The 26,608-nt window shown below is 30.7% G+C and overlaps 2 protein-coding genes across 6 annotated transcripts; one reads left to right on the top strand and one right to left on the bottom strand.

Annotated features, from left to right (window-relative positions):
- Positions 506 to 4,249, top strand: LOC109354793 (spore wall protein 2-like). 3 transcript variants are annotated; one of them, XM_019597523.1, is made up of 3 exons: positions 506 to 634; positions 2,043 to 3,743; positions 3,789 to 4,249. In XM_019597523.1, the coding sequence occupies exons 2-3, from the start codon at positions 2,045 to 2,047 to the stop codon at positions 4,124 to 4,126; spliced, it is 2,037 nt and encodes a 678-aa protein (XP_019453068.1). In that variant the 5' UTR covers positions 506 to 634; positions 2,043 to 2,044; the 3' UTR covers positions 4,127 to 4,249. The 3 variants fall into 3 exon arrangements, with proteins under 3 accessions (XP_019453068.1, XP_019453067.1, XP_019453069.1); XM_019597524.1 differs by having other exon boundaries at positions 527 to 634; positions 2,043 to 2,074; positions 2,135 to 4,249; XM_019597522.1 differs by having other exon boundaries at positions 2,043 to 4,249.
- On the bottom strand, positions 5,859 to 9,827 carry LOC109354794 (beta-glucosidase BoGH3B-like). Of its 3 annotated transcripts, none has more exons than XM_019597527.1 (10): positions 9,807 to 9,827; positions 9,333 to 9,560; positions 9,038 to 9,242; positions 8,327 to 8,417; positions 8,107 to 8,252; positions 7,366 to 7,609; positions 7,161 to 7,265; positions 6,880 to 7,059; positions 6,581 to 6,788; positions 5,859 to 6,491 (listed from the first exon to the last, which is right to left on the bottom strand). In XM_019597527.1, the coding sequence occupies exons 2-10, from the start codon at positions 9,550 to 9,552 to the stop codon at positions 6,004 to 6,006; spliced, it is 1,887 nt and encodes a 628-aa protein (XP_019453072.1). In that variant the 5' UTR covers positions 9,553 to 9,560; positions 9,807 to 9,827; the 3' UTR covers positions 5,859 to 6,003. The 3 variants fall into 3 exon arrangements, with proteins under 3 accessions (XP_019453072.1, XP_019453073.1, XP_019453070.1); XM_019597528.1 differs by lacking the exon at positions 9,807 to 9,827 and adding an exon at positions 9,615 to 9,693 and having other exon boundaries at positions 6,581 to 6,785; positions 6,877 to 7,059; positions 9,333 to 9,573; XM_019597525.1 differs by lacking the exon at positions 9,807 to 9,827 and adding an exon at positions 9,615 to 9,693 and having other exon boundaries at positions 9,333 to 9,573.

Raw genomic sequence — 26,608 nt, 5'->3', positions numbered from 1 at the left:
ATAATTAATAGAGTCAACGATCAGTTTTACTTGTTTAAAATTTATCAAACTACATTAATTACATTACATTGAAATAACTACTAATACATATAAATTAATAATTGTTAAAATTAATTACTATTTTTTTATCAAGTAACATAAATAATTAAAAAATACTAATATTTTTACCAAAATTAATAACAATTAATTATTTAATTATCTACTTATTTAATAGTTATAAAATAATTAATTAGTAACTAAAAAACATGAATAAAAATTATTATATATTTTTTAATCATTTAACAAATTTAGGAAGTTAACGAAACAAAAATAACTATGTATTTACATTATCATAGATACCAGATACATTTTTTTGCTATTATACATATAGGAGTAATAATAACAATAAGACTAATATATCAATAAGGTGTTAGCATGGTTATGTAAGACCACAAATTTATAGAATAATTAAAAAGTGAAGAGTTTGATTATCGAGAACAATATTTGTTGAATGAACACATTCGGAACTAATACATAAATATAAATAAGCTACCGACTCCATCTTCCTCATTCCAGAACAACCCTCTCTCATCGTGTACCTTCTATCTTCTCATCGATTTCTCTGAATCAATTCGCTACTCGTCACGCGCAACAGGTATTATTATCTTTCTATATATATATATATATATATTCTGATCTCTTCACTTTATAATTCAATTCGGCAAATCTCAATTTATTAGTGATTATTTGTAAAATATCAATCTTGTTTCTGCTTTATTTTAATCAGATCGTATGTTAAGGTATTAAATTCAGGGAATCGTGTATTATTCATTTCAATTTTATTATTAAATTTATGTTATGATTACAAATTATAATTAGTATTGTGATTTGATATTAGGATCTGTATGACTCAAGTTTCAGTTGACTGAAGCTGATCTTTGAGAATTAGCCATAAGATTATAAATCAGTTTGATTTCTTAAGATTACAAAGTCCTTTGTTATAAGAGCAAGATGCTTTATATGAATATTTAACTTTTCATGTTTTACCGTTGTTCATCACTTTTTACATTAATTTTATGAGACTTGACCTCATAACATGCTGAATTTGGTGTACGTTATATGGTGTAAATAATCGAATTATGTAATTATGGTTTTCTCTATCCTTGTTGTTACTCTTTTTTGTACATTTACCTTTGTTATCCCAGATCTCACTAGATGAGAGTCTCGTGCACATATTTAAGAAGTTTGATGTTTTGGAAACCGAAGTAATAAGCAATTACCAATATGGTTGTTTGCATTAATAATTTCAAGCAAGCTATTTTTTGAAATTTACTTGGCTGTCAATATTTGATTCTCACAATTTCATTACTTTCCTAAAAAAGTATTTGTTTCATTGTGAAGAAATCTAACTAATGTTTCTTTTCCTTTTGAAGTCTATTGTGAAGAAATCTAACTAATGTTTCTTTCCCTGTTTGCAACCTATAGTTTCTGTTTTGTGCTTGGATATAGTAGGATGTGCCATGGAAAGATAGATTTCAAAACTAAATTAAATGTTTATATCATGCATAAGAGTTCATTTACTAGTTTTTTGGGTTGGTCTTGTATTGTGTTTTTTCGGTAGCGATATCGGAACTTGTGCAAATATTTTAGTGGTTCAACTTCAGTGTATTTGAATTTGCTTTTGGGTTAATCTACCATATTGTTGGGTTAATATACTGCACTGTTATTATTTATTTTCAAACGTCCAAATAAAGGCGAAACCATATGCTGACTTGAACATATTGAAAATTATTTGGCTTGATATTGTATTTTCAAATGGTAAATAATTTTAGGCCTTGTTTTTAGCTAATTATATGTCTACCATGCTGAGAATGCTGAACTGTGTTATATTCTGTTATTGCTTTATAACTTTTTATCTGTGATTATGCCATCCTTATCACTAACACTGCATCTTATTGAGGAAAATGAATTGATTGATTCTCATTGCTCAGTCTGGTATAGTTGTTTAGTCATATCAAGCAATTTATTGAAGGCTTTAACATCATTCTCTGGTGATAATGTAGATATGGAAGACAAATCTAAAGTCTCTCTGAAAATCAAGACTGAGGATACAAAACAAGGGGATATCGAAGGCAAATCTACCGTCTCTCTTAAAATCAAGACCGAGGATAAAAATCCAAGTGATGTGAAGGAAGAGAAGACTGAGATAGCAGTGGAGCTGAAGAACAAATCACTAGAGAAAGAGCATAAACACAAGGATGAAAAGAAAGTAAATGATGATGGAGAGAAGAAGAAGAAGAAGGATAAGGAAAAGAAAATAAAAGAAAATGACGGCGAGGATGGTGAAGAGAAGACGAAAAAGAAGGAAAAGGAGAAAAAGAAGGAAAAGAGGGGCAATGATGGAGATGTAGACATTGAGAAGAAAAAGGGGAAAGGCAATGAAGATGAGCACCTTGAAGACAAGGAGAAAAAGGATGAGAAGAAGAAAAAAGAAAAGAAGGACAAGGATGAAGAAACTGATATAAATAAGGAAAAGAAGGAGAAGAAACATGAAAAGAAAGACAAGGGTGAAGATGTAGGAGAGGATGGTGAAGAGAAGAAAGAAAAGAAGGAGAAGAAAAAAGAAACCAAGGACAAGGGCGAAATTGAAGGAGATGATGATGAAGTGAAGAAGGAAAAGAAGAAGGAGAAGAAAAAAGAAACCAAGGATAAGGGTGAAGATGAAGGGGATGATGGTGAAGTGAAGAAGGAAAAGAAGAAGGAGAAGAAAAAAGAAACCAAGGATAAGGGTGAAGATGAAGGGGATGATGGTGAAGTGAAGAAGGAAAAGAAGAAGGAGAAGAAAAAAGAAACCAAGGATAAGGGTGAAGATGAAGGGGATGATGGTGAAGTGAAGAAGGAAAAGAAGAAGGAGAAGAAAAAAGAAACCAAGGATAAGGGTGAAGATGAAGGGGATGATGGTGAAGTGAAGAAGGAAAAGAAGAAGGAGAAGAAAAAAGAAACCAAGGATAAGGGTGAAGATGAAGGGGATGATGGTGAAGTGAAGAAGGAAAAGAAGAAGGAGAAGAAAAAAGAAACCAAGGATAAGGGTGAAGATGAAGGGGATGATGGTGAAGTGAAGAAGGAAAAGAAGAAGGAGAAGAAAAAAGAAACCAAGGATAAGGGTGAAGATGAAGGGGATGATGGTGAAGTGAAGAAGGAAAAGAAGAAGGAGAAGAAAAAAGAAACCAAGGATAAGGGTGAAGATGAAGGTGATGATGGTGAAGTGAAGAAGGAAAAGAAGAAGGAGAAGAAAAAAGAAACCAAGGACAAGGGCGAAGTTGAAGGAGATGATGGTGAAGAGAAGAAAGAAAAGAAGAAGGAGAAGAAAAAAGAAAACAAGGACAAAGGTGAAGATGAAGGAGAGGATGGTGAAGACAAGGAGAAAAAGGATGAGAAGAAAAAGAAAAAGGAAAAGAATGACAAGGATGAAGAAACTGACATAAAGAAAGATAAGGGCAAGGGAGAGGATGGTGAAGGGAAGAAGGAAAAGAAGAAGGAGAAGAAAAAAGAAACCAAGGACGAGGGTGAAGTTGAAGGAGAGGATGGTGAAGTGAAGAAGGAAAAGAAGAAGGAGAAGAAAAAAGAAAACAAGGACAAGGGTGAAGATGGAGAGGATGGTGAAGAGAAGAAAGAAAAGAAGAAGAAAAAAGAAAAAGATGAGAAAAGTAAGGATAAGAAGGACAAAGGAAAAACCGATGAAGGAGATAACGAGAAGAAGAAAAAAGATAAGAAGAAAAACGAAAAGAAGGATAAGGATGAAGAAAAATATGAGAAGAAAGCTGAAGATGGTAAGGTTGAAATAACTTCAAGGGGGATCGATGAACAAAAAGATGATGAAGAAGACGATGCAGGCGAACAAAAAACCAATGCGAAAGATGGCAAAGATAAAAATGAAAAGAAAGACAAAAACAAAGGTTGGAAGAAGAGGAAGGTGACCGGAAAGGACAAGTCCAAGGATGTCAGCAAACTCAAGCAGAAGCTTGAAAAAATTAATGGAAAGATAGAAGCACTCTCTGAAGAAAAGGCAACTATAGAAAAACAGATAAAGGAAGCTGAAGATGAGGGTAATGTAGCCATCGAGAAGGCCAAGGAAGTGGTAGAGTAATATTCCAGCATATGCTTCTATTATAGCTTGCATACCATGTGTAATAGTAAATAATGGTTTTATGTGAAGAAAACTGTATTTTAATTCAGCAATAAATGACACATTTTGTATTTTCATGCTTAATCCATATGATTGCATTCCCTATCAATATATTTCCCTGTGTATTTCTGTGACCATGTCATTTCCCATACACTATAGGCTCTTTGGTATTCTTCATTTGTTGGGTTTCAACCAAGAGATAGAAGTGAAAATGCACTTAATAGAAGTGTTCTTTTGGAAACAAACATGTTTCCTTTTTCTTATAAGAAATGTCTACATATCTATGGAGTTATTTGAAGAACACTTTCAGAAACATGCTTTCCAAAGAGATAATGGAATAAAAGATGAGGACAAAAATGATCAGATACAGATCCCAACGTCTGCATGAACGAATGTTGTTTCACAAAAAAAGCTTCCTCCACCATTAAAGGTTTCAGCAAGACATAGCAAATAGAACTACAGTAAGCTAAAATTGTAAGGACGATAACACCTGCTCCAATGTGATTTTGTGAAAATAAGATAATAGAACACTTAGCAATAAGTATTTTGTCTACATAGGATTTGTTAGCTCTTAGGCTAAATTGCGAAAGTTTTGTGGGATAAGTATCTGTTGTCCCAAACCATGTTTTGAGACATGATTTTGGATGAAATATCGAAGTCACTTTTAGATGATAGTTTAATTTGATTCTTCACTAAGAAATAGATACTGTTTTTTATAATAATAAAAAATTGTCTATATTAATTTTAATATTCTTCCCATTCTTTCTTTTCTGTTTTTAGATGAAATATTTTTTTTAAATTTTTATTAATGCTTTTTCTAGTGTATGCCATAAAAACAAAGGTTTTATTGGCAAATGATATCTTTATTATTATTGGAAGATAATATACTTAGTATGTGGAGATATTCTTTTAATGAATTTCTCAGTGTGCCTTAAGGGACACGCTAAAAAAATTTATATTAATTATCGTATCAAGGAATTTTTTACTTTAATTACTATACTTTTTTAAATATTTTTTGCATTTAATTTAAACTACTTTATAGTATTTAGGTAAATAGATAATCAATTTCTTAGAAGAAAAGAGAGGCTAGGAAAAATCATATTTGACATGATTAAGAAATACTTAAAGATCAAAGTTTTATCAATAAATATGATTTCTCAAGAGAGCTCAACCTAATAATAAGATAAAAGTTTGATTGTTATTGTATTTAAATTATACATGGTTATTACATGATTAACATTGAAAAATTACTCATCTTCATTTGTTTTATGCTATTTGTTATTTGATTAAATATAATGGATCAATTTATAAAATATTATGCATTAAGATAGGAAGAATATTTTTGTATATTTATTTGGTATTATTAAGGTATCCTCTCACATTTTTAGATAAGGACTAATTTCTTTCAGAGTTTGTAGTCCCTCTCAATAAGTGTCGCTCCCAGGATCGAACCTCAGCTTTGGGCAGTACAATGAAGTTATGATTCTTTTAGGTAAGGATCCTCTCATGTTTTTTCAGGCATGCTGGTGAGATATTGATAAAAATGTTAACCCAAACCTTCTAAAATAATAAAATACTAATACTAAATTCAAAGTGATTATGTAAGAAAATTGCAGGATCAATTTTTGAGGTGGAAATTCAAGTAGAATCAAACTCATCACAACTTATACCATGTAAAATTATAAACCATCCGTCGCGGATAATTTTCTAGGATTTGATTCCATGACTTTCGTAACTTAGATTCATATTTCCAAATAAGCATCCAACTAGAAATCAAATCTCATAAGAAAATATAACATTACTAATGAAGGAAATGCTGCATGAAACTTTAGCTCATCCTATATAGCCTTGTTTGGTTTGGTTTCAAGACCAAATCCAAATGGGAATAGAGGGTCATAATGAGGATCTCCAACATTCATTGGTAACTGATCAACAGTCTTAAACCATGTCCTAGGAAGCTTTCCACTAAAACCATAGTCACCAAATAAGACATCAGCCACACCTTGTCCCTCAGAACCTGGAAGCCATGCAGCAACAAGGGCTTCAATTGTTTGAAGATATGGTTGTATAACAACCGGACGGCCGGAGATGATTACGGTAACACATTTGACACCACCACAGACATTAGTTATTGTGTCTGGTCCAGGAGCAGGTATTGTCAAATTCAAGCTATCACCCTTTGTTTCTGCATATGGGAGCTCTCCAACTACCACAATTGCATATGAAAAATTATTAGACTTGACATAGTTTAAGTCAGGGTTCTCCTTGTACACTACCTCGGTGTTTTTGTCAACAGTGTTTTTGATAGCACTAAGGATTGTTGTACCTGTAAAATCAGATGATTTATGTCAATATATTATCTTTTTAGTACAAATTTTTGAACAATAAGGAACCAAGATGAGAACAAATTTGTACCACTAGTAACATTGTTGCCGCTAACTCCTTGCCATTCAATGGTCCAACCACCACTCTGATAACCAAGATTATTTGCATGGCTTCCAGCAACAAGTATTTTTTTCGCCTTTTTCGGAAGAGGAAGCAATGGCTTATCAGCATTTTCACCATTCTTTAACAAGACCAATGATTTTCTCACAGCTTCTCTAGCTAATTGTCTATGTTCCTGTCAAGTGATAATGCTAATCTAGTTTATGAAAATGGTAACAAGTAATAAGGCGAAAGGACAATATAAACGCAACTAATTGATTACTAACCGTACTCCCTAGCTCGTGTACTAGGCTGTAATCAGCCAATGGATCCTCAAAAAGACCCATCACAAACTTGACCCTCAAAATTCTCCTCACCGCATCATCAATTCGGCTGATGGGTATGTCCTTGTTTTTCACCAGTAAGGTTAGGCCATCTATGAATTCTGTGTAGTTAAGGGGAACCATTACCTGAGGATTGCCAGAGGATGTCTTAGAAGATCACATTTGCTTGCTTGGAAATTCAGATAAGGCCAAATATAATCGAAAGACTTGAAGTTCGTGATATTTACCATGTCAATTCCAGCGTTGATTCCGGCTTGAATGGAATACGTGTAGTTGGCATGAGGACTGGGAGTAATTCTATCAATTCCCTGCCAATCTGATATGACAAAACCCTTTAAGAAGAAAACAAAACATTAGTCCTTATTTGATGTAATGATGAAGGTAATTTTTTGTGAATCATGATCTCAAAGGTAAGGATGTTTTGCGTATTACCCTGAAATTGAGCTCGTTCTTGAGAAAGCCGGTGACTAGTTCATGATTAGCATGCATCCTTTTTGAATTCAAGCTTGAATAAGAGATCATGATGCTGGACACACCTTTAATGATAGAGTTATAGTATGCTGGCATGTGAATGCTAAGCAATCCATGTCTGTCTATCACTGTGTTGTTCTCATTGATTCCTCTTACCGTTCCACCATCACCGACATAGTGCTTAGCACAAGCTATAACTTTCTTCCTGTGCAAAGAAACACCAATACATCAGACAATAACAAGAAAATGAATTGAATCACTGTTATGCCTTTGGATCACTTATTACAGAATAAACATTATAAGTAATGGTTAGCATGATAAGAGCAAGAGCATACAAAGTAACTTAATGATGTAGAGCAACTACATTGCCCATTTGCCCTTACTAGACCTATGAAATCAACGCAATGAGAGAAGTAGTTCAACCACACCGCGATGTAGGACTTCCTTCCCAGCATGCTGGTCAGATACCATATTAGAATGACTAGGCCCAACTCAACCCGAAAATCTATGGATGTTCACAAATAGTTCACAGGGTGAGGATTGTCTAAGCCTTATAGGCATTGGATCTGCCATATTCTCATCCGATGTGGGACTTGTCTTTAAAAAAAGTCATTATTTAGATTATCAAATACCCATAAATAATAACATTAAAAAATAGGAATATCAAACTAAACTATTGCTTGCAACAACAAGAATTCTTACTTTCCACCAACAAATGGAACACCCTTGGGAGAGTTTGCAGGGATGTCTCCTTGCAGTCCTGGAATTATCTCAGTCATAGCTTGAACTACCTTATGATCTTCACTGTAACTTTCGTAACACCGGCCCCACCTTGGATCTCTACAGACCTATACAAACAGAAAGGTTAGAAGTGAAAAAGCCCTACATAAGACAACAACAAAATTTGGTTCTTATCGATTACCGCAATACAAGGTGCAAAGGCATATTGAATTCCAGTTGCTCTAACTTCAAGAGCAGTTGCTTCTCCAATCTTCCTTACAAGTGCAGGATTCCTGATTGTCCAACATAAATTTCATCATTGAGATTCCGAAGTACAGTAACCCCAAACAAGGTTAAGAAATAACAACTCAGGGCAACACAACCAAAGAAAAAATTAGAAAACTTATTCAAATCAATAAAAACATGAATGAGTACGAGGATATCCAGGTCACGACTTCATAACCTGAAACAACCATTTCGCTCACGAGGGTAAGGTTGTATATATATACCCCTTCATACCAACCTCGTGCACTCAACCGTCCTCTTATTCAATCATGAATAAGTAAAATTTATTTAATAGCATCAACAATGTTAATCGGTTAGAGGATGCTTAATATTATCTCATGGATAGCTTAGTAGCTTGCATATAAATTCATTCTAGCTTATGGTGATATTTCAACATCAAACAGCACCACTTTTGATTTACTCAAAACACAACCTAATATAGCAAATCTACAATGAGAAAATAGGTTGTGCGTTGAAATTATAAATAAAGGGCGGCTCAACAAGCGGAGATGTTGTTTCCAGGATTTGAACCTGTGACCTTGTAGTTACTAAGCAAAACCTTACATTGTGCCAAACTCACCATCTATTGACAGTATAAATAAGAAAGAATATATATATACACACATACCTAGTGGCTCCAAGACCAACATTGTGAGGAAAAATAGTAGCCTTGTAGACATTGTTATTTCCATGAACAGCATCAATTCCATAAAAGATTGGAATCCCTAGTCTAGTTGATAAAGCACCCTTTTGAAAACTATTCACCATGTTAATCCAATCCTCTGCAGAGGCCTGTGGCTTTGGGACACTCCCTCCACCACTTAGCAAACTCCCTACACCCAAAAACACAAAAATTCAATTTTTCAAATTAAAAAGCTAAAATACATAACATTCCTTTTATTTTGACAAAGTTGCAACTTTACCAATAAAGTACTTGTTAACCACATCAGCAGAAGCAACACTCCTATCAATCTGCACCATTTGGCCAATTTTCTCTTCCAAAGTCATTCTGTTAAGAAGATCTTTGATTCTAGTGTTCAAAGGTTGCTTTGGATCTTTATATTTCAAGTGTTCTGCATCTGTCATAGCTACCCAACATTGTAAGAGCATAAGACCCACCAAAAAGATTGAAACTTTGGCCATTCCTTCTCCTGCAACACACAACTTCACAATCAGATAAGAACATAACATGGATGAAGTTACAATAGCAATTATAATGATTCAATAAGCTAGATCTACACTTCAGAAATTGTTCATTGTCTACTTTGAAGCTAGACAACTACACTCACTTGGATTCTTCCAAAATGGTGTACAAAATCTTTAACTTGTATAAAGTGCATCTAATCTAGTCATGCATTGCAATGTCATAAAATAAACAAAACAAAAATAAGAATTACCCTATAACATAAAAAGATTGTCCAGTACACTATGCCCTGTTAGTATAAATAACCAAAATTGAGAGAGAGAAAAAGGTCAAATTTTTGTGCTAGAGAGATAGTGATTTTGAAAGTGGGAATTGTAGGTAAATGAGTGATGGTTTATATCTATATTTATATTATATACGAAGCTAAAATTTGAAATCTTTAATTTTAAGTTGGATATTATAATAAATATAAAAATTAGAACAGTATATATAATAAAAATCATTCTAATTCTCTAAAATAAAAAAATACAAATTTAATACTTAAATAACATAAAATATAAATGTGGGTCGGCATATACGAAATGTTTGTCGACATGCTAGTATAGATAAATACAAAAAATTATTAGAGTTTTTTACGTTATTATCATTTATCATTCATTTTTAATCATAATTTACTTATAGATAAAAATAATACAAATAAATTATAGATAAATGAGAATATATTTTTGTATTGTCTTGGATAATAGAGATGTGTACCAAAGTGGTGTCAATTATATGGCTGTAATTGAGTCATAATGTAACGTTGTAATTATAACTCATTCAGAATCTTCTCCATTTTTTAATTATCTGATTTGTCCATAAACAACAATGAAAAAACATTATCATACTTGTTATGGTAAGTTAGTAACCTAGGATCATAGCTGGATCAACGTGGTTCAATTTTTATGATAAGGATTGTTGACAAGTTTATTAAAGAAATTATTTAAGAAATAATAAAATAATTTTAATATTTTTTTAAATATTTGATTTAATATATTAATATTAGTTTTTAATACAAACATTTATGTATACCAAAAAAGAAGTTATATACCCTAAAAATATCTTGGTTTTTGAGGATTGAGAGCTATTCAACATGTCTATCACTATATATATCATTTTATTGATAACACAATATTAAACAATAAAAACTTAAATTATATTTTATTTTTCAAACTAATAAAAAATAAGTAATACATACAAGGTAAGTTTGGAACACTAATTGTGTAGAGAGAAAAAGGAAAAAAGTTGATGAGAGAAAAAAATTTACTTTAAAATTTATTGTAAAAGTTATATTATGTAATTATGAATAATATTTATGAAGTAAAAAAATATAATATATAGAATGATTAAATGTTTGATTTTGTCATTTCATATTTCCTCCCACTCTTCTCACATATTAGGAGAGATTATTGGTGGGTCCTATGTGCTTTCTATTTCTCTTCCCCTTAAGCACTTCTCAACGATAGGAGGGAGAGACTCACTTTCTCTAAAACTCCTATCCTTCAACTTCTTTCCCCTCATACTCTATTCAACCAAACTAAGGATAAGAGGGAAGAAAAATAAAAAGTATATAGGACCCTCCAAAATTCTTTCTCTCCGAATGTGAGGAGAAAGTGAGGGAATAGTGAAATGACAAAATTAACTTCTATAACAACTCTCTATGTTATATTATTATTTATTTACACACGTTTTCCACCACTATTTTTATTTTATATTTCATTACTTCATAAATGTTGTTTAAAATTATATTAATGTTATATTTACAATAAATTTTAAAGTTGTAATTCTTTATTTTTAATTATGATAAAACATTTTATTATATTTTTTTAGTGTATAATATATTTTTGTCATTCAAAAATTTATATTTATATTTTCTCTTCTCTTTCTTTTCTATTTCTCTCATATCAAACAATAAAAAATATAATATATTTCTAGTAGTTTTCTTTCTCAACTCTCTTTCTCCCTTATCTCTTTTATCATTTTCTAGTCTTCAACCAAATAAAGTGACCCCCGAATCATTCCATCTATCATTTGGTTCATTAAAAATATATTAATAACTCTGATGAGAAGTTTAAATAACTCTTATACTATTTTGAAACAAAAAAACAATAATGAAGACACATTGACTTTTATACTATTTGAATTTGTTTACAAAATATACAATGATTTGTTAAACTTAATTATACATACCACACATTTTTTGTGTAAAATATTATGCTTATATTACTCATGTAGGGCAGTTAGTAGAATGGATATACAAAATTATGGGTGATTTGTTTAAGAATAAAAAAAGGAAGAGTGATTTGTATAATTTCAATAGAACTTAGGAGGCGAATATAATTTTACGCTAATAAAAAGTATCGTAAATAATAACTTTCTTTCCTTTTTTCCTTTCTTTATTTTTAAAGTGGATAAGATCATTCCTTCATTTTATTTATTTATTTATTTTTCTTTCTTTATGTATAAAGTGGATAAGAACTTCCTTCATTTCATTTATTTATATATAATGTGCAAAAGAACTTTCAATCATTAAACAAATTTCTTTCCAACAGAAAAATATACTTTTTTTATTTATATTATTTTTTTATAACCTGCTGACATTTATAACCCATGGGCATGGGTGATAATTGGTTCAGCTAGTTTTTTGAAGTTTTGGGTGTGGAGGTATGCTAGTTAATCTTTAAGATTTGGGTTTGAATTTTTATGCACGAACAAAACTTTCCTACAAAAAGTTCATTACTTTTATTCAAAAATAGAGAAAAAATTGTAGGGAACTATTAAATATATGGTATTTAGATATAAATGTATGTTTTTATATGCTACTATTTATGATTAAAATTTAATTTATTATCAATATTTTATTGATTTTTTCCACCTAAGTCTTTCTCTCTCCAAAATGATAACATGTTTAACTTTGTTATTGATTGTGCGCATTAAAATATTATTATAAGTGGGCCCATATCTCAAAATATATATCATTTGTAATTTTCATTAGTAATTTAACACTATTAATATAAAATTTTATCACTTTTCTTGAAGTTGACCTTAACAAACTATCTCATAACTCATTGGTGAAGCTAGACAGCTACACTCATTTTGGATTCTTCCATAATGGGTGTACAAAATCTTTAACATGTATAAAGTGCATTTAATCTAATGATGCATAGCAATATCTTAAAAAAAAACAACAAAACAAAAGAGAATTATTACCATGTAACAAAAAAAAAGACGGTAGAACTTATTTCTTTAAATCCATTTATTGTTTGACATGTATCTTATTTTTCTTCTATTAAATGTTTTTATTTAAAATATATTATAAAGAAAAAATAAAATACATGCCAAATAATAAATGAATTTTAGGATATAAATTATCTCTTTATATTCACTATGTATAATGCTCTTGATTTGTTAGAATAGGAATCAAATATGAGAATTAACATACTTCTATTGCATTATTTCTATTTTATGTAAAATAATTCAGTATTTTTTTAATGTAATAGAAAATGTAAGTTAATTTAATTTTTTAAATAAAAACAGCCTAATATATAATTGATAATGTGCACTAACATAAACATAAATATGTAAAAATTAGTGTATCCAGCTTGAATATAAGGAAACTATATGTTCTGAAAAAAAAGTGATATTGATGTGAAACTTTTGAGCGTTCAAAGAAGATTCACAAAATGTAACGAGAACAATAATTTTCTTTCCCATTTTTCTTGATTTATTTATATAGTGTATAAGAACTTCTTTCCTTTTATTTATTTTTTCTTTCTTTATTTATAAATTGGATAAGAACTTCCTTCCTTTTATTTATTTATTTATTGATATATAATGTGGACAAGAACTTTGAATTACTAAATAGATTTCTTTCCAATAGTGAAATCAACTTTTTTATTTATATTATTTTTTGTAACTAATATGCGAGTTAATCCTAGAAAAAGTTCATTACTTCTACTGTAGGAATTTCCCTTTCACATGATAAACAAAACACTTTTGGACAAAGTTTCTGCTAAAAGTTCAATTCCAAAATGATAACATGCCCTGATCTGAAAAGATGGATATATAAAGTATCAAAAAAAGAAGATGGATATATACCATTTCTAATTTTTATTATGAGTTAATATTCATGAATCAATATAATTCTTTTATAGAAACATTAATGTGAAAATCTAAGGTTGTTTGACTTGTATAAAAAAAGAGGACAAAAATTGAAAAGAAAAGGAATTGACTATTAAATTTTGATTTGTGAAGTAGATAATTTTTTATGAAAAATAGAATAATATGAATAATTGATATTTTAAGGTTAAATCAGTTATCATTCATTAACAATATCTTGTTTTAAAATTAAAATTATTTTTGTATGATTTAAAACCAAATCAAGAAATTTGTGAATGAAAAGTAAAAATAATATGAATTTTGTTTGATTTTGTAATTACATCAGAAAATTGACGTCTTTTAAAAATAAATTAAAATTTGATTTGACGTAAATTAATGAGTTTAATCTATAAACAGGAGTGCAAAATACACACAAAAACAAGAGAATAAATGATATGAGAATGTGCACTCATCATTGGCTCTCAGGTGCAACCATAGTAGGCACTATAAATTTCAGCACAGGATCAACCTTCAATTAAGTAGGTAATTAACAATAAATAATAAAGTTAAATATTAACAAATATAAAAAATTTAATATTGCGGTGATATTGTTGTATTTTTCTTTCTACTTTATAAGTGGGAAATTGGTTTAGAATTCTTTTTACTATCGATAACCGTTAATTAAATTTAAATAATTTCTTTTAAATGTTATTAATGATATAATTAAGAAAATTAATGGAATTTTAATAATGTGGTGTGTTGTGTCTAGCTTCATTTCTATTTTTGAAGCAATAACTTGGTTCACAACCAATGCGGTTTATTTAGTATTAATTCATTTCAGTTAAATTAAAATAATTTCTTTCAAATTTTTTTACATGAAGTAATGAAATTTCATAATACAATTCCTCTTGTTGTATTTTCTTTTTTACTCTTCAAGTAGGAAGTAGGTTTATGACTATTATAATCCTTTTGCTTTTAATCACCTTTAATTAATTAAAATAATTCATTTAATAAAAATAAATCATCAATGCTTTTTCAACTCAGAAATAAATTATTCTCAACAAAAAAATAAAAAATATTTTTTTCTAATAAATTAATTAAGGTATAATTTGTTCATGTAGTTCGCGAGTGTATTATTTTAATATGGACGAACGAAGTGTAAATACTTTTTATAATCTGTAATTAACTATCGAGCTTGTAACTATGGTTCAATAATCATATTTTTCAAATTGAGCATAAAAAAGAGTCTTATGTATTTTAATCACAAAAGTGATGCCGCTCTCCAAATAATTTATTAGAGTTTGAAATTATATTTTACCTCTTTTTAACTCGTCAAATTGATGATCCATTGAAAATCGGGTCGTCACAATCATTTATCAATCATATCTATTATTTTTATTCAATTGTCAACTATGGTAACACATAAATGATGAATAATGCATTGATATTATAAAAACTATTATATTGCTAGTTCATAAATATTAATCTCTTCTTTTATAAGATATTCTTTGAATTATGCACACCAATAAAAATAATTAATTTCTTGAGTTTTCTTTTAAATGTAACATTGAAATTTTATTCTCGTAAGTCTTCTTGGAAATGTTATTACTTCTCATTAATGAACAAATAAGAAATAAGGAAAAAGTAATAGATGTTGCATAGAAAATGTAAGATATTTTATAAAAAAGGACCATCAAAATCTTCAAAATGATGTTTTAAAATAAGGATCAAATGATTTATTGTTGTTAGAATGTTAAAAAAATTCTCATGACGTATTAAGGTAGAGAAAAAACAAATGTTAGCTTAGAAAATAATGTATTTAGTACTTCAATAACTAGTGCACTTGGATTTTCAAGATTGATATTCCCTTGCTTTTCTTAACCAATGTCCTCAGGTATTAGTTAACAAACACTTAATTAGGTTTTTTTATTGCTTGTTATTGTGAACATTCTAACTTAGTAAAAAAAGTAATTTTGTATTGGTAATTGATAAACAATTTTTATTAATGCACATTAATTTTATGCAAGCATCAATTCTCAATATTCTTTGAGAAAAAGATATATACATTAATAGTATAAAGAGTTTTTTACATTGCCAATACATCGTCTACCATTCATTTTTAATTATCATTAACTCTTAAATAAAAGTAGTACAAATGAATGGTGAGTGGTGCAGTGACTGCGTATAAATATTTATAGTATCAATACATAGATATTATAGGTTCGTAATAAAAATTGCCTTTAGAAAGAGATGCTATGGGAAGAAAATATAACACACAAATGTTTGTATTGAAAGAATAATGATTCACTCAAACACTTTTGTTTTGTTAATAATCAATTAGGGATGACAATGAAAATCAAACATGTGGATACCTACCTGAACCGAACCCGAATTTAACGGGTTAAATCTATTGTTAATGAGTTTGGATTTTACCCCATATTAAACTCTAGGTTGAGGTTTGGTATATATGGTACCTATTGTTATCGTAGCTTGTACAGATTCTAAATGACACAGAATAATCATTACTGGCGGAGTCACGACCAAATTGCCCTCTTTTAGAAGTTCCGTGGTACTACTAAGTGAGACTAGTGAGTTTTTCATTTCACTTGAAAACATCATTCTCTCAACAAATTCCAACGGTACCCTACCCCGAACCCATCCCAATTTGAAAAATTAAGGAAATAAATATATATTCTCTAACCATACTCAAACCCTTACACACATGACACATATACCTTGAAGCTGAACTTGAAGAAGACAAATAAGATGAAATAAAAGAGAATGAGATGGTATTGCATCAGTGTTAAATTATTGAAGCAGTTAATATTAAACCTGGTGTAATATTATAGTAGTGTTAAATTATTATTTTGGGTTCTCTGTCGGGTTTAGGTCATCCGAAACCCACATGTTCGGTGATGATATTGTTAATTTTAACCCCATTTAATTCTGGTTTTAGATTTCGGGTTCAGGATTGGGTAAGCAAAACCCCGACCCTGACCCGCCCCATTACGATTCCTATAGCCAATTTACATACCCACCAAATAACACTTAACTCTCAAACTCCTTCAAGCTTGTTGAAGCTTTTAAGTTTGTAAAACTTACTACTATATTTTGCATTGCTTTTAATATCGCCTATTTATACATGTAATATGGCGGTTGATAATTGATAAGCATTAGCTGTCCATAATTGAATATTAGTCGGACAAAGGCGCTTGAGCATTTAGTTGCCAATTTTGATTTTGCAACTCATAAAACGCCATTGGTGTTTTGGCTAATAATGAAAGCTTCCACTAACACTACTACATTTTTGACTTACAATAACGCTTTCACTCTCTACGGTTTTAAAACTGTTGTCTTAAAGTATATTTGGTCACGGTTTGTAATAGTGTTGTCCTATTTATCAATTTTTTATATTTATTTAATACAACGCTTTTAAACCATTCTTGTAGATGTTTTAAAAAAAACCGTTCTCCTTTATATTATGCCACACTATTTTCAGCGTTGTCATATGAGATTTAGCTAAACCGTTCTCTATTATATTGTTAATTATTTTATTATTTGCATTGTTTTTCATTTCCAAAACCCATTCTCTACCCGTTCTCATCTACAAACCCTTCTTTCCTCCTTCAAAAAACTTCATCTTCTCCTTTCTTAAAACTTCATCTCTTTCCTTTCTTAAAACTTCATCTCTTTCACTTAAAACTTCATCTCTTTCCTTTCTTAAAACTTCATCTCTTTCACGCTCATCTCTTTCCTTCTGGGCACTTCTTCTTCCTTCACTTGCTAATTATAAACTCGTGGGCACTTTTTCTTCCTTCACGCTCATTTTGAAAGCATATTCACTTTTGCAAACCAAGCAGGGCTTCACGAACCAGAAACCCTACATTAATCTCAAAACCTCTAATTTTTTCTATGATTGACGAACCAGAAACCCTAAATCCCAATTTCTTCTATGATTGACGAACCGAAAATCCCAATTTCTGTGACAAAACTCACAATTTCTTCTTCTATTTCACCATCGAGGTTTTTCGTTCGCCGCTATTGTGGATTTTCACCTCCTTTGAGCACTCTCTGAATTAGCTCTATTGAGGTATCCTTTTTTCTGTTCAACATTACTCCGTTCTTCTCTTTTTATGAATTCTAGAATGTGCATTTTTCATGCTTTCTAAGTTGTATGGTTCTATAAATTGCTTTTAAATTATGTTTTTCCATTTTTGAGTCACACTTTTTCATATGTATATTGGTTCTATTTGCATTGTTTGGTGAAATGCTTATGAAAATTGTTAACCATTGTTTAAAATAATGTTTGGTAATGAGACATAACCTCTTGCTTCCATGTTTCATTATTTGATGTTAACAACTCATACCTGAATGTGTTTGATTGAGTTGGAATGTAGATTGGTAATGAGACATAACCTCTTGCTTCCATGTTTCATTATTTGATGTTAACAACTCATACCTGAATGTGTTTGTATTTCGATCTTGAGCATATAGCAGTTTAGAGTAACAAATACTCATGTTTTAAATTAATTAATGTTATGAATATCCATTAAATTAATTAATGTTATGAATATCCATTAAAAAACATTTATTCATATTTCTTATTATTTATTGATCTTAGAGTATTATCGAAAAACAATGATTTTCTTAAAATAAAATTTCTAAATGAACAAATTTATTAAGAAAAAAGGTAGAGTACTTAAGGATTGTATATATGGTGTAGCAAATGCAACGATTATCTATTTTCAAAGTGGACATAGGACTAAAGACAACGATTTTCTTGCCTATTTAGACAATGAGAACGATTTTCAAACTAGTGCCTTTATACAAAGTGGCAACAGTTTCAAAACCGTTGCCTATAAGCACAATGACCACAGTTTTTCTACTTTTCTTTTAGATCACGATTTTTAACCGTTGTCTTTAACATTGCACATAAACCGTTATCTATTTAAATATTAGACAACGGTTTTAAAAAGGTGTTGCCAAAAGTCCAAAAACCTTGGTCTAAACAAAAGGCAACGCCTCAGACTACTACAGTTAAAACACCGTTGTCTTTGGCAACGAGAACGGTTTTTTGACTTTTGGCCACGGTTTTCAGCCGTTGACATAGGTCAAAAATGTTGTAGTGTAACTTCTAGTAATGTATAGATGTTTCAAGTTTAATCATCTAACATCCTTCCTTAAACTTAGACTCATTATTCCGATCATATTCTTTAACCTCAAGAATAAATTAGTTTTGAGTGCAATATTCCACCATAATTTATTTATCTCTCATCAAGTCACGAATGTAGTAATACTTGATGTCAATATATTTGTTGCGATCACTACGCTAGAATAGCAAAAGAACACCACTTAAAATTGTCATTTAACAGCGCTTTTGAACCGCTTTCTATGTGAGTGCAGTAGTACATAAGGTTATATTCAACAGCATTTTTTGAAACGTTGTAGAAAGTAGACATTTAACCGCGCTCACTGAAACAACGCTGTTAAATGTCTACTTTATAATTAAGACAATATATCTCTCATAAATTCTATCAAACACATGACAAGCATGTCCAACTCCACCACATTTACAATAGATTTGTTAAATCACCAACGACTTCAACTACATTCAACCTTAACATATTCCAATACTATAAATAACATATTAGTAATGAGATCTTATACAAATTGTCCATTCTTTCTCCTCCAATGTACAAGTCCTTACAGAGTGTTCATGTGCCCCTCAATGATCAATGCAAGCTGCAAATACAAATAAAAAATGTTATCTCTAAATAAATTGCAAAAGTTATGGAAAAATACAAAATTAGCAACAATTGATAAAGAATATTTACCATTATACTCAAACCTTGTGTTCTAAACCAATGAACCATAGCCAAAACCCTATAACATCATAGCTGCATAACTTCACAATAAATAAAGACTTGTTATTTATTGTGTAAATGCAAACATCAAGACTGAATCAAAAAGAAATAAATGAGCTAAAATAAGATAACGATTTACCTTATGCGTGAAGAGAAAAACAAAAAACCGATAACTTGTTTAAAGAGAGAAACTAAAAACAAAAGAGAAAAAAATGTCATGGAGAAGAAGAAAAGTAAGAAAAGTAATAAACTGATTGATATGTGTATTATTGTATGTGAGGTTTTGTTTTTGAATTTGAAAAAATTCCCGCTCACTAAAGGTGTTATCTATAACAGCACTTTCTTCAATAAGCGGTGTTAAATGTGTTATCTTTAACAGCGTTTGTTTAAGCAAGCGGTGTAAAATGTGTTATCTTTAACAAGACTTATTGAAGAAATGCTGCTAAATATATGAAGTATCAGCTTTAATAGCGCTTTTTTTAATAAGCGTTGTTAAAGATAACACACATTTAATAGCGCTTGCTTAAATAAGCGATGTTAAAGATAACACCTTTAACAACGCTTATTGAAGTAGTGCTGTTAAATATATGAAATATGATCTTTAACAACACTTTCTTCAATAAGTGTTGTTAAAGATAACACATTTAACAACGCTTTCTTCAATGAGCACTGTTAATTCTTTTCCGCCTTATATTTAACAGCGTTCAACATATAAGCGCTGTTAAATATGCGTTGTTAAATACCAATTCTGGCATAGTGGATCATGAAAGACAAGATTCTTTATTAAACAATTGTTGATTTTTTGTCACAAAAGATCTTTGTGGGATAATCTTGTTGATGTTGCAACTCATTTAACATTCTCTGCAATCAAACTGCATGAGTAGCACAATTTGTTGCTGCAATGTACTTTGCTTCCATTGTTGATAGAGCAACTAGTTGTTTCTTGGAGGATCAAGAAAATACACATGTTCCAAGATCTAAAGCAAAACCCGAAGTGATTTTTCGAGTTTCAATTTCTCCTGCCCAATCATCGTCTGTGTATCCTATCAACTCTAACTTGTTAGAACTAGAATAAAAAATTCCTTCATCCATTGTACCTCTTACATACCTCAAAATTCGCTTTGCAGCTTGCCACTGTGATTGTCGTTGTGAATCCATGAATATACTTATGAGCCCAACTCCATAAACTATATCGGGTATTATTGCTGGCAAGTACTTGAGACTTCCCACTAACCTTCTAAAGTTAGTTGAAGTTCACCATCACTTTCTGTTTCTGTTTCAAGTTTCAATCTTTCTTCCACCAGACTTAGCATTTGTTTGCAAGATTCCATTTTGAACTTCTTTAGAAGTTCAACTTAATACTTCTTTTGTGAAATACAAATTCCTTTATTTATTTGGTTTACTTCAATGCCTAAAAATAAGACATTAGGCCCATATTTGTCAACTCAAATTGTGCTGACATGACATGCTTTCCCTAAATTCAGCTGACAATTTAGGATTATTATCGGTGAAGATTAGATCATCCACTTACAAGTAAACAATAATAATATCTTCAACCTGGTTCGTTTTGACATATAAAGCATGCTCATATGGACTTATATGAAACCCATTGTTGATGAAGTATGTGTCAATATCTGTATACCAAGCTCTAGGCGCTTTCTTTGATCCATATAGAGCATTCTTCATTTTGTAAACTTTATATTCCTCTCCTTGTTGTAGATAACCTGGTGGTTGCTATACATAAACTTCTTCTTCGAGTACATCATTCAGAAAAGCAGACTTGACATCCACTTAAGAAATCTTCTATTGATTCTAGGCAGCAATGGAAAGAATCATACATACGTGTCCATTCTAGCAACTGGAGCAAAAATATCAAAATAGTCAATGCAAGGTTTTTGTTTGTATCCTTTTACTACTAATCGTGTTTTGTACTTTATTTTATAGACCCACTTGAGTCCGCCAACTTCTTTCCTTCAGGAAGTGATGTTAACTCCCATGTATAATTCTTCTCAATAACATGAATTTCTTCATCCTTTGCTTTCATCCAACAATCTTTGTTGATTGTTTCCTCATATGCCACTAAATCACAATCAACAAATAAAGCATAGTAAGTTACTTCCTTTGTGGATATCTATGAGTTGGTGAGTCTAATATCGATTCAGTTGGTAGTTCATCAACTTTATCATCTACTTCATCATTTATAGTAATTGGTATAGGCCACAACTTTTTTTCTTTTTCTGACACCTCCCATACTCCATCTTCATCAAAAGGTAACATCTCTACTAATGATTACTTTTGAGTTTCTGGATTGTATAACTTGTTGGTTTTGGTTTCTTCATTGTATCCTACAAAGATGCATTTTTCTGCCTTATCATCAAGTTTCTTCCTTAGTTGATCAGGAACATGTGCTTAAGTAACACAACCAACAACTTTTAAGTGAATGAAATTAGGCTTTTGCCCACTCCAAGCTTTTTCTGGGGTTTTATCATAAACACTTTTAATAGGACACCAATTCAACAGATATATTGCACATGCCACTACTTTAACCCAAAAACTCTTTGGTAATATCTTGCAATGGAGCATGCTTCTAACCATATCCATTGCAGTTCCGTTTTTCCTTTCTGCCACTCCATTCTATTGAGGAGTGTATCTTGTAGTCATTTGATGCTTAATTCTATGCTTTATCAAGAAATCATTTCAAACAATATACTCATTTCCCCTAACAGTTCTTAAGGTTTTCAGAGTATAGGCACTTCGCCTTTCAACATACGCCATAAATTTTTTAAGCGTATCACAAGCGTCAGATTTATTTTTCAAAATATAAACCCATGTCTTCCTGTTAAAGTCATCAATGAAAGTAATAAAATATTTGTTACCTCCATTGGATGGAACTTCCACATAGCATAAATAAAAATGCATTAATTCAAGTGGTTTAGAAGCTCTCTAGACACATCCTTTAGGAAAAGGATATTGATTCTTCTTTCCTACTACACAAGCTTCACAGTTGATCTGGAACTTTGATATCAAGTAAGCCAATAACCCACTTTTTATTTGCAAGGAACTTGATACTATCAAAATTGGAATGTACTAGTCGTATGTGTCAAAGCCAATTATATGAATAGGGCAACTTTGCAACATAAATTAGCATCATACTTGATATTCAATGGAAATAGATGATTCCTTGACATGTGTGCTTTGGTATCAGATCCATCTCATCATCATTTACAATGCAACCTCCATTGATGAATTTTAGATCATAGTCCTTCTTAGTAAGTTGTTACACACTTAAAAGATCCTGACATATACTAGGTGCATAAAATACACCATAAATATAATTCAAAGGTCCATCCTTTAATATGATGACGATTTTCCCTTTTCCCAAAACTTCAAGTTTTGAATTATCACCAAGCGTGACTGTGGCGTAGAAAAATTCATACAAGTCAGAAAATAATTCTTTATTCCAACTTAAATGATTACTACAACCTGTATCTAGTAACCACTGATTCTCATTTTTATCAGTAGCTACAATATGGCATGTTGTAAGTACCATCTTCATTTCCTCTTCAGTTTATGCAATCTAAGCATGGCTATTTCTAATATTCAATGCTTTAGTACGACATTCACGACTATAGTGACCATATTTTTTACACTTATGGCATTGAATATGAGCTTTTGACATTTGTGGTAATAAAAATTAGATTTATTTTGAAAGGAGCCATTACCTAGTTTACCTTGTCTTGAATCAAATTGAGGACCAACGGGCGTTGGTTCAAGTGGTACATGCTTGATTCCCCTTAAGCAAGGTCTCGGGTTCGAGTCTTGTGGATGGAAAAATGTCCGCTGGGAGAGTTAGCCCCACGTACCTGTGGATGTTCCAGGCTCGGACAGGATTGCCTCTAGTGCGAGGATACCTGTGGGAAATAAAAAAAAATCAAATTGAGGATTCCTCCTCCTTCCTTTAAAATTCTGACCTCTTTGAAAGTGATACCCTTCTTTGCACAAACCCGTCATTTTTTATATTTGTTTGAGCTTTTAAAGCTTGTTCAAATGTTCCACTTGATCTCTCGTTCATCTTCATCTCTCGTGACTCCAAATATGCTTGCAAATCATTTAGAGTCATTATGGTGAGATCTTTTGCTTTCTTGACGGTTGCTACTACATAATCAAAACGAGATGAAAGGGTTCACATAATTTTCTCCACAACTTCTTTCTCATTTATGTCATCACCATTGGATTTCATTTCGTTGACGAGCTTGTCCATCCGTGAAAAAAAATCATGAATGCTTTCATCTCTTCCTTGCTCCATCAACTCAAACTAGCATTTTAAGCTTTGTAACCTCGTCCGTTTGACTGGGTCAGCACCTTAATAAGTTTTGAGCGAATTTCCTAACTCTCTTTTGTTGTTTTGGAATGGAAAATTTTCTAAATAACAGACAGTTCCACATATCATAAATAAAGCTTTTTCATTGAGCATACGATCTTTCTCAACTTGTTGTTCATCTATTTTTCCTTTATCTCCTTCATTTGGTTCAACAAAACATTTCTTGACAATTTCTCCATATCTGTTGGTTGTTAAACCCAACTCCATCGGTCGTTTCCACATGACAAGATTTGTTCTTCCATCGAACTTGAAGATAGTTGTTTGCACTTGACTTGCTCCTGTGCTCGAACTTGTTGCCATTTTTTATGCAACTAGCTTTGATGCTAGATATTAGCAATTAAAATTGCCTTTGGAAAGAGATGCTATGAGAAGGAAATATAAAACACACAAACATTTGTATTGAAGGAACAATGATTCACTCAAACACTTTGACTTTTGTTAATAGCCAATTTACATACACACCAAAGAACACTTAACTCTCTAACTCCTTCAAGCTTGTTGAAGCTTTTAAGTTTGTAAAATTTACTACTATATTTTGCATTTCTTTTAATATCACCTATTTATGCAAGTAATATGGCGACTAATAATCGATAAGCATTAGCTCTCCACAATTGAATATTAGCTAGACAAAAACCCTACTTAACTTTATGTTAAAATAGTTGTAATTTTGTAATGGATAATCGATTAACAATATGGTTAATTGTTTATCAATGTTGAAATATGCTTTGTTATTTGGGTTAGTTTTGTATTGAGCTTTTGTTAGTTGGTTAGTAGTTTTTCCTTCCTTTTATATAAATGATTCATTGTGGCTTGGTATTTTTCATCCATTCATTCACTCAATTCAATATTCATTAAATGAATGAAATTCATATTCTATTTTGCTCTTGATTCTTAACATAGTATCATAGCAAAATTATCATTTTGATAGCTTCCACTTATGGCTCCATCATTCCAAGATTCTTTATTTGGCTTAGCTTGCTCTAGTTCTTCTTACATGGGTGCTGCTAATCAATCATATGGACATTCTTCTCCATCATATTCCTCCAAATCTCATCCAAACAAATCTCTAGACTTCGGTGTTTCATTCTACAACTTCATTTCTTCTTAGTGCATAATTTGCTCGGTGCAGAAAATTCAGCAAGAGAAACAATTTAGATGCATGGAAAATCGAGTAAACTCCAATCTTTTTCCATTAAATGTGATGCAACACAGGCTCTAGAATCAAAGATCAAGAAAATGTCAAAGATTTATACTTCAGGGGATGGGCCCCTAAAAGATCTAGCTAACACATTGAATATTATTGTTGAGAAGATATGCAAATTTTTTCCTACCTCTTCCTATGAAAAGGTGCTCAATATTCTTTATAGATTACAAGTTAACGTTTCATCACAAATATTGCCTGTTAGAAGAATTTATTGCTAATGTTGTTCTTGAGACTAAGAATGTTATAAGCAAAATCCAGAGTTCCCTTGATGAGCAAAAACAATTGTTAGCATTCTCCATATTCAGCAACAAGTTTGAAAAGTTGTTTTATTTTCTTTACTCATCTCATTAAACACATAACATTATTATAGTGTGTATTTTACATCACTGAAACTACACATTAGGATCAATATTCCGATCTATTTCTCTCTCTTTCATCTATTATAGTTGGTTTGCTTTTGTCAAGTAGATAGTTATGTATTAGCCGATTAAGTTTCTCTCTAGAAATAGGATGGTTAAACGTTGGATGAAATTGCTTCTGCCTATGATGATTAACCGTCAATATTGCATTCAGATGTCAAGACTAACAAATAAAAATTCACTCACCAACTGGAGGAGATATTTGAGTATATCATCGTGTTCAACATGATCTTTTCAAGTTTGGAATGCATGATACATTCCAGCTTGTGGGGATGTTAAAATAGTTGTAATTCTGCAATTGATAATCGATTATCAATGTTAAAATTTACTTTGTTATTTGGGTTAGTTTTGTAATGAATTTTTGTTAGTTGGTTAGTTAGTTTTGGTTAGGGTAGTTAGTTTTCCCTTCTTTTTATATAAAAGATTCATTGTAACTTTGTATTTTTAATCCACTCAATGCTCAATTCATTCACTCGATTCAATATTCATTCAATGAATGAAATTCATATTCTATTTCCGCTCTTCATTCTTAACACTTTATGTAATAACTTATTCTATATATGTAAATAAAATTGAAAATAAAATATAGTTTGACAACTGTGAGAAACTTTTCCTTTAAATTTTATGAGAACAACCTTGTACTTAATTAAAAATAATATATTGTAAACCACAGCTAAAAGATGGAACCCTATTCAATTAATATCAGGAAGATATTTGTGAAAGCTAGAATTCCATTCTATACAATGCTTTATTTTTATATATTATAAATAAAGTAATAATTTTTTAATTAAATAAGTAAATAAAAGTAAATTATAATAGATTTAAAAAATTTAAACAGCTTATTAAAAATAAGTTTAATAAAAAAATTTGTACCACTATAATAATGCGTTTGATTGATGATAAATAAAATATTAATAACATTTATAAAGTATAATAGATTAAACAATTATTATTAAATCGATATGAAAAACAATTAGATGAGAGTAAGTGAAGAATATAAGTTTTGCGTAAAAAATCAAATAAACTTAAAATTTATTTAAAAAATATATA

This window comes from Lupinus angustifolius, chromosome LG08, assembly GCF_001865875.1.
Source record: "Lupinus angustifolius cultivar Tanjil chromosome LG08, LupAngTanjil_v1.0, whole genome shotgun sequence".
NCBI lineage: Eukaryota > Viridiplantae > Streptophyta > Magnoliopsida > Fabales > Fabaceae > Lupinus > Lupinus angustifolius.
The sequence above is the reverse complement of the archived record's forward strand: the minus strand, read 5'-3'. Positions and strand labels throughout refer to the sequence as shown.

Coding starts and splice junctions, on each gene's coding strand:
- LOC109354793 (XM_019597522.1), top strand. CDS start 2,045: ATGGAAGACAAATCTAAAGTCTCTCTGAAAATCAAGACTGAGGATACA.
- LOC109354794 (XM_019597527.1), bottom strand. CDS start 9,552: ATGGCCAAAGTTTCAATCTTTTTGGTGGGTCTTATGCTCTTACAATGT. Junction 8,418..9,037: donor GTTGGTCTTGGAGCCACTAG/GTATGTGTGTAT, acceptor TTGGACAATCAG/GAATCCTGCACTTGTAAGGA. Junction 7,610..8,106: donor GTTCCATTTGTTGGTGGAAA/GTAAGAATTCTT, acceptor TTCTTTGCACAG/GAAGAAAGTTATAGCTTGTG.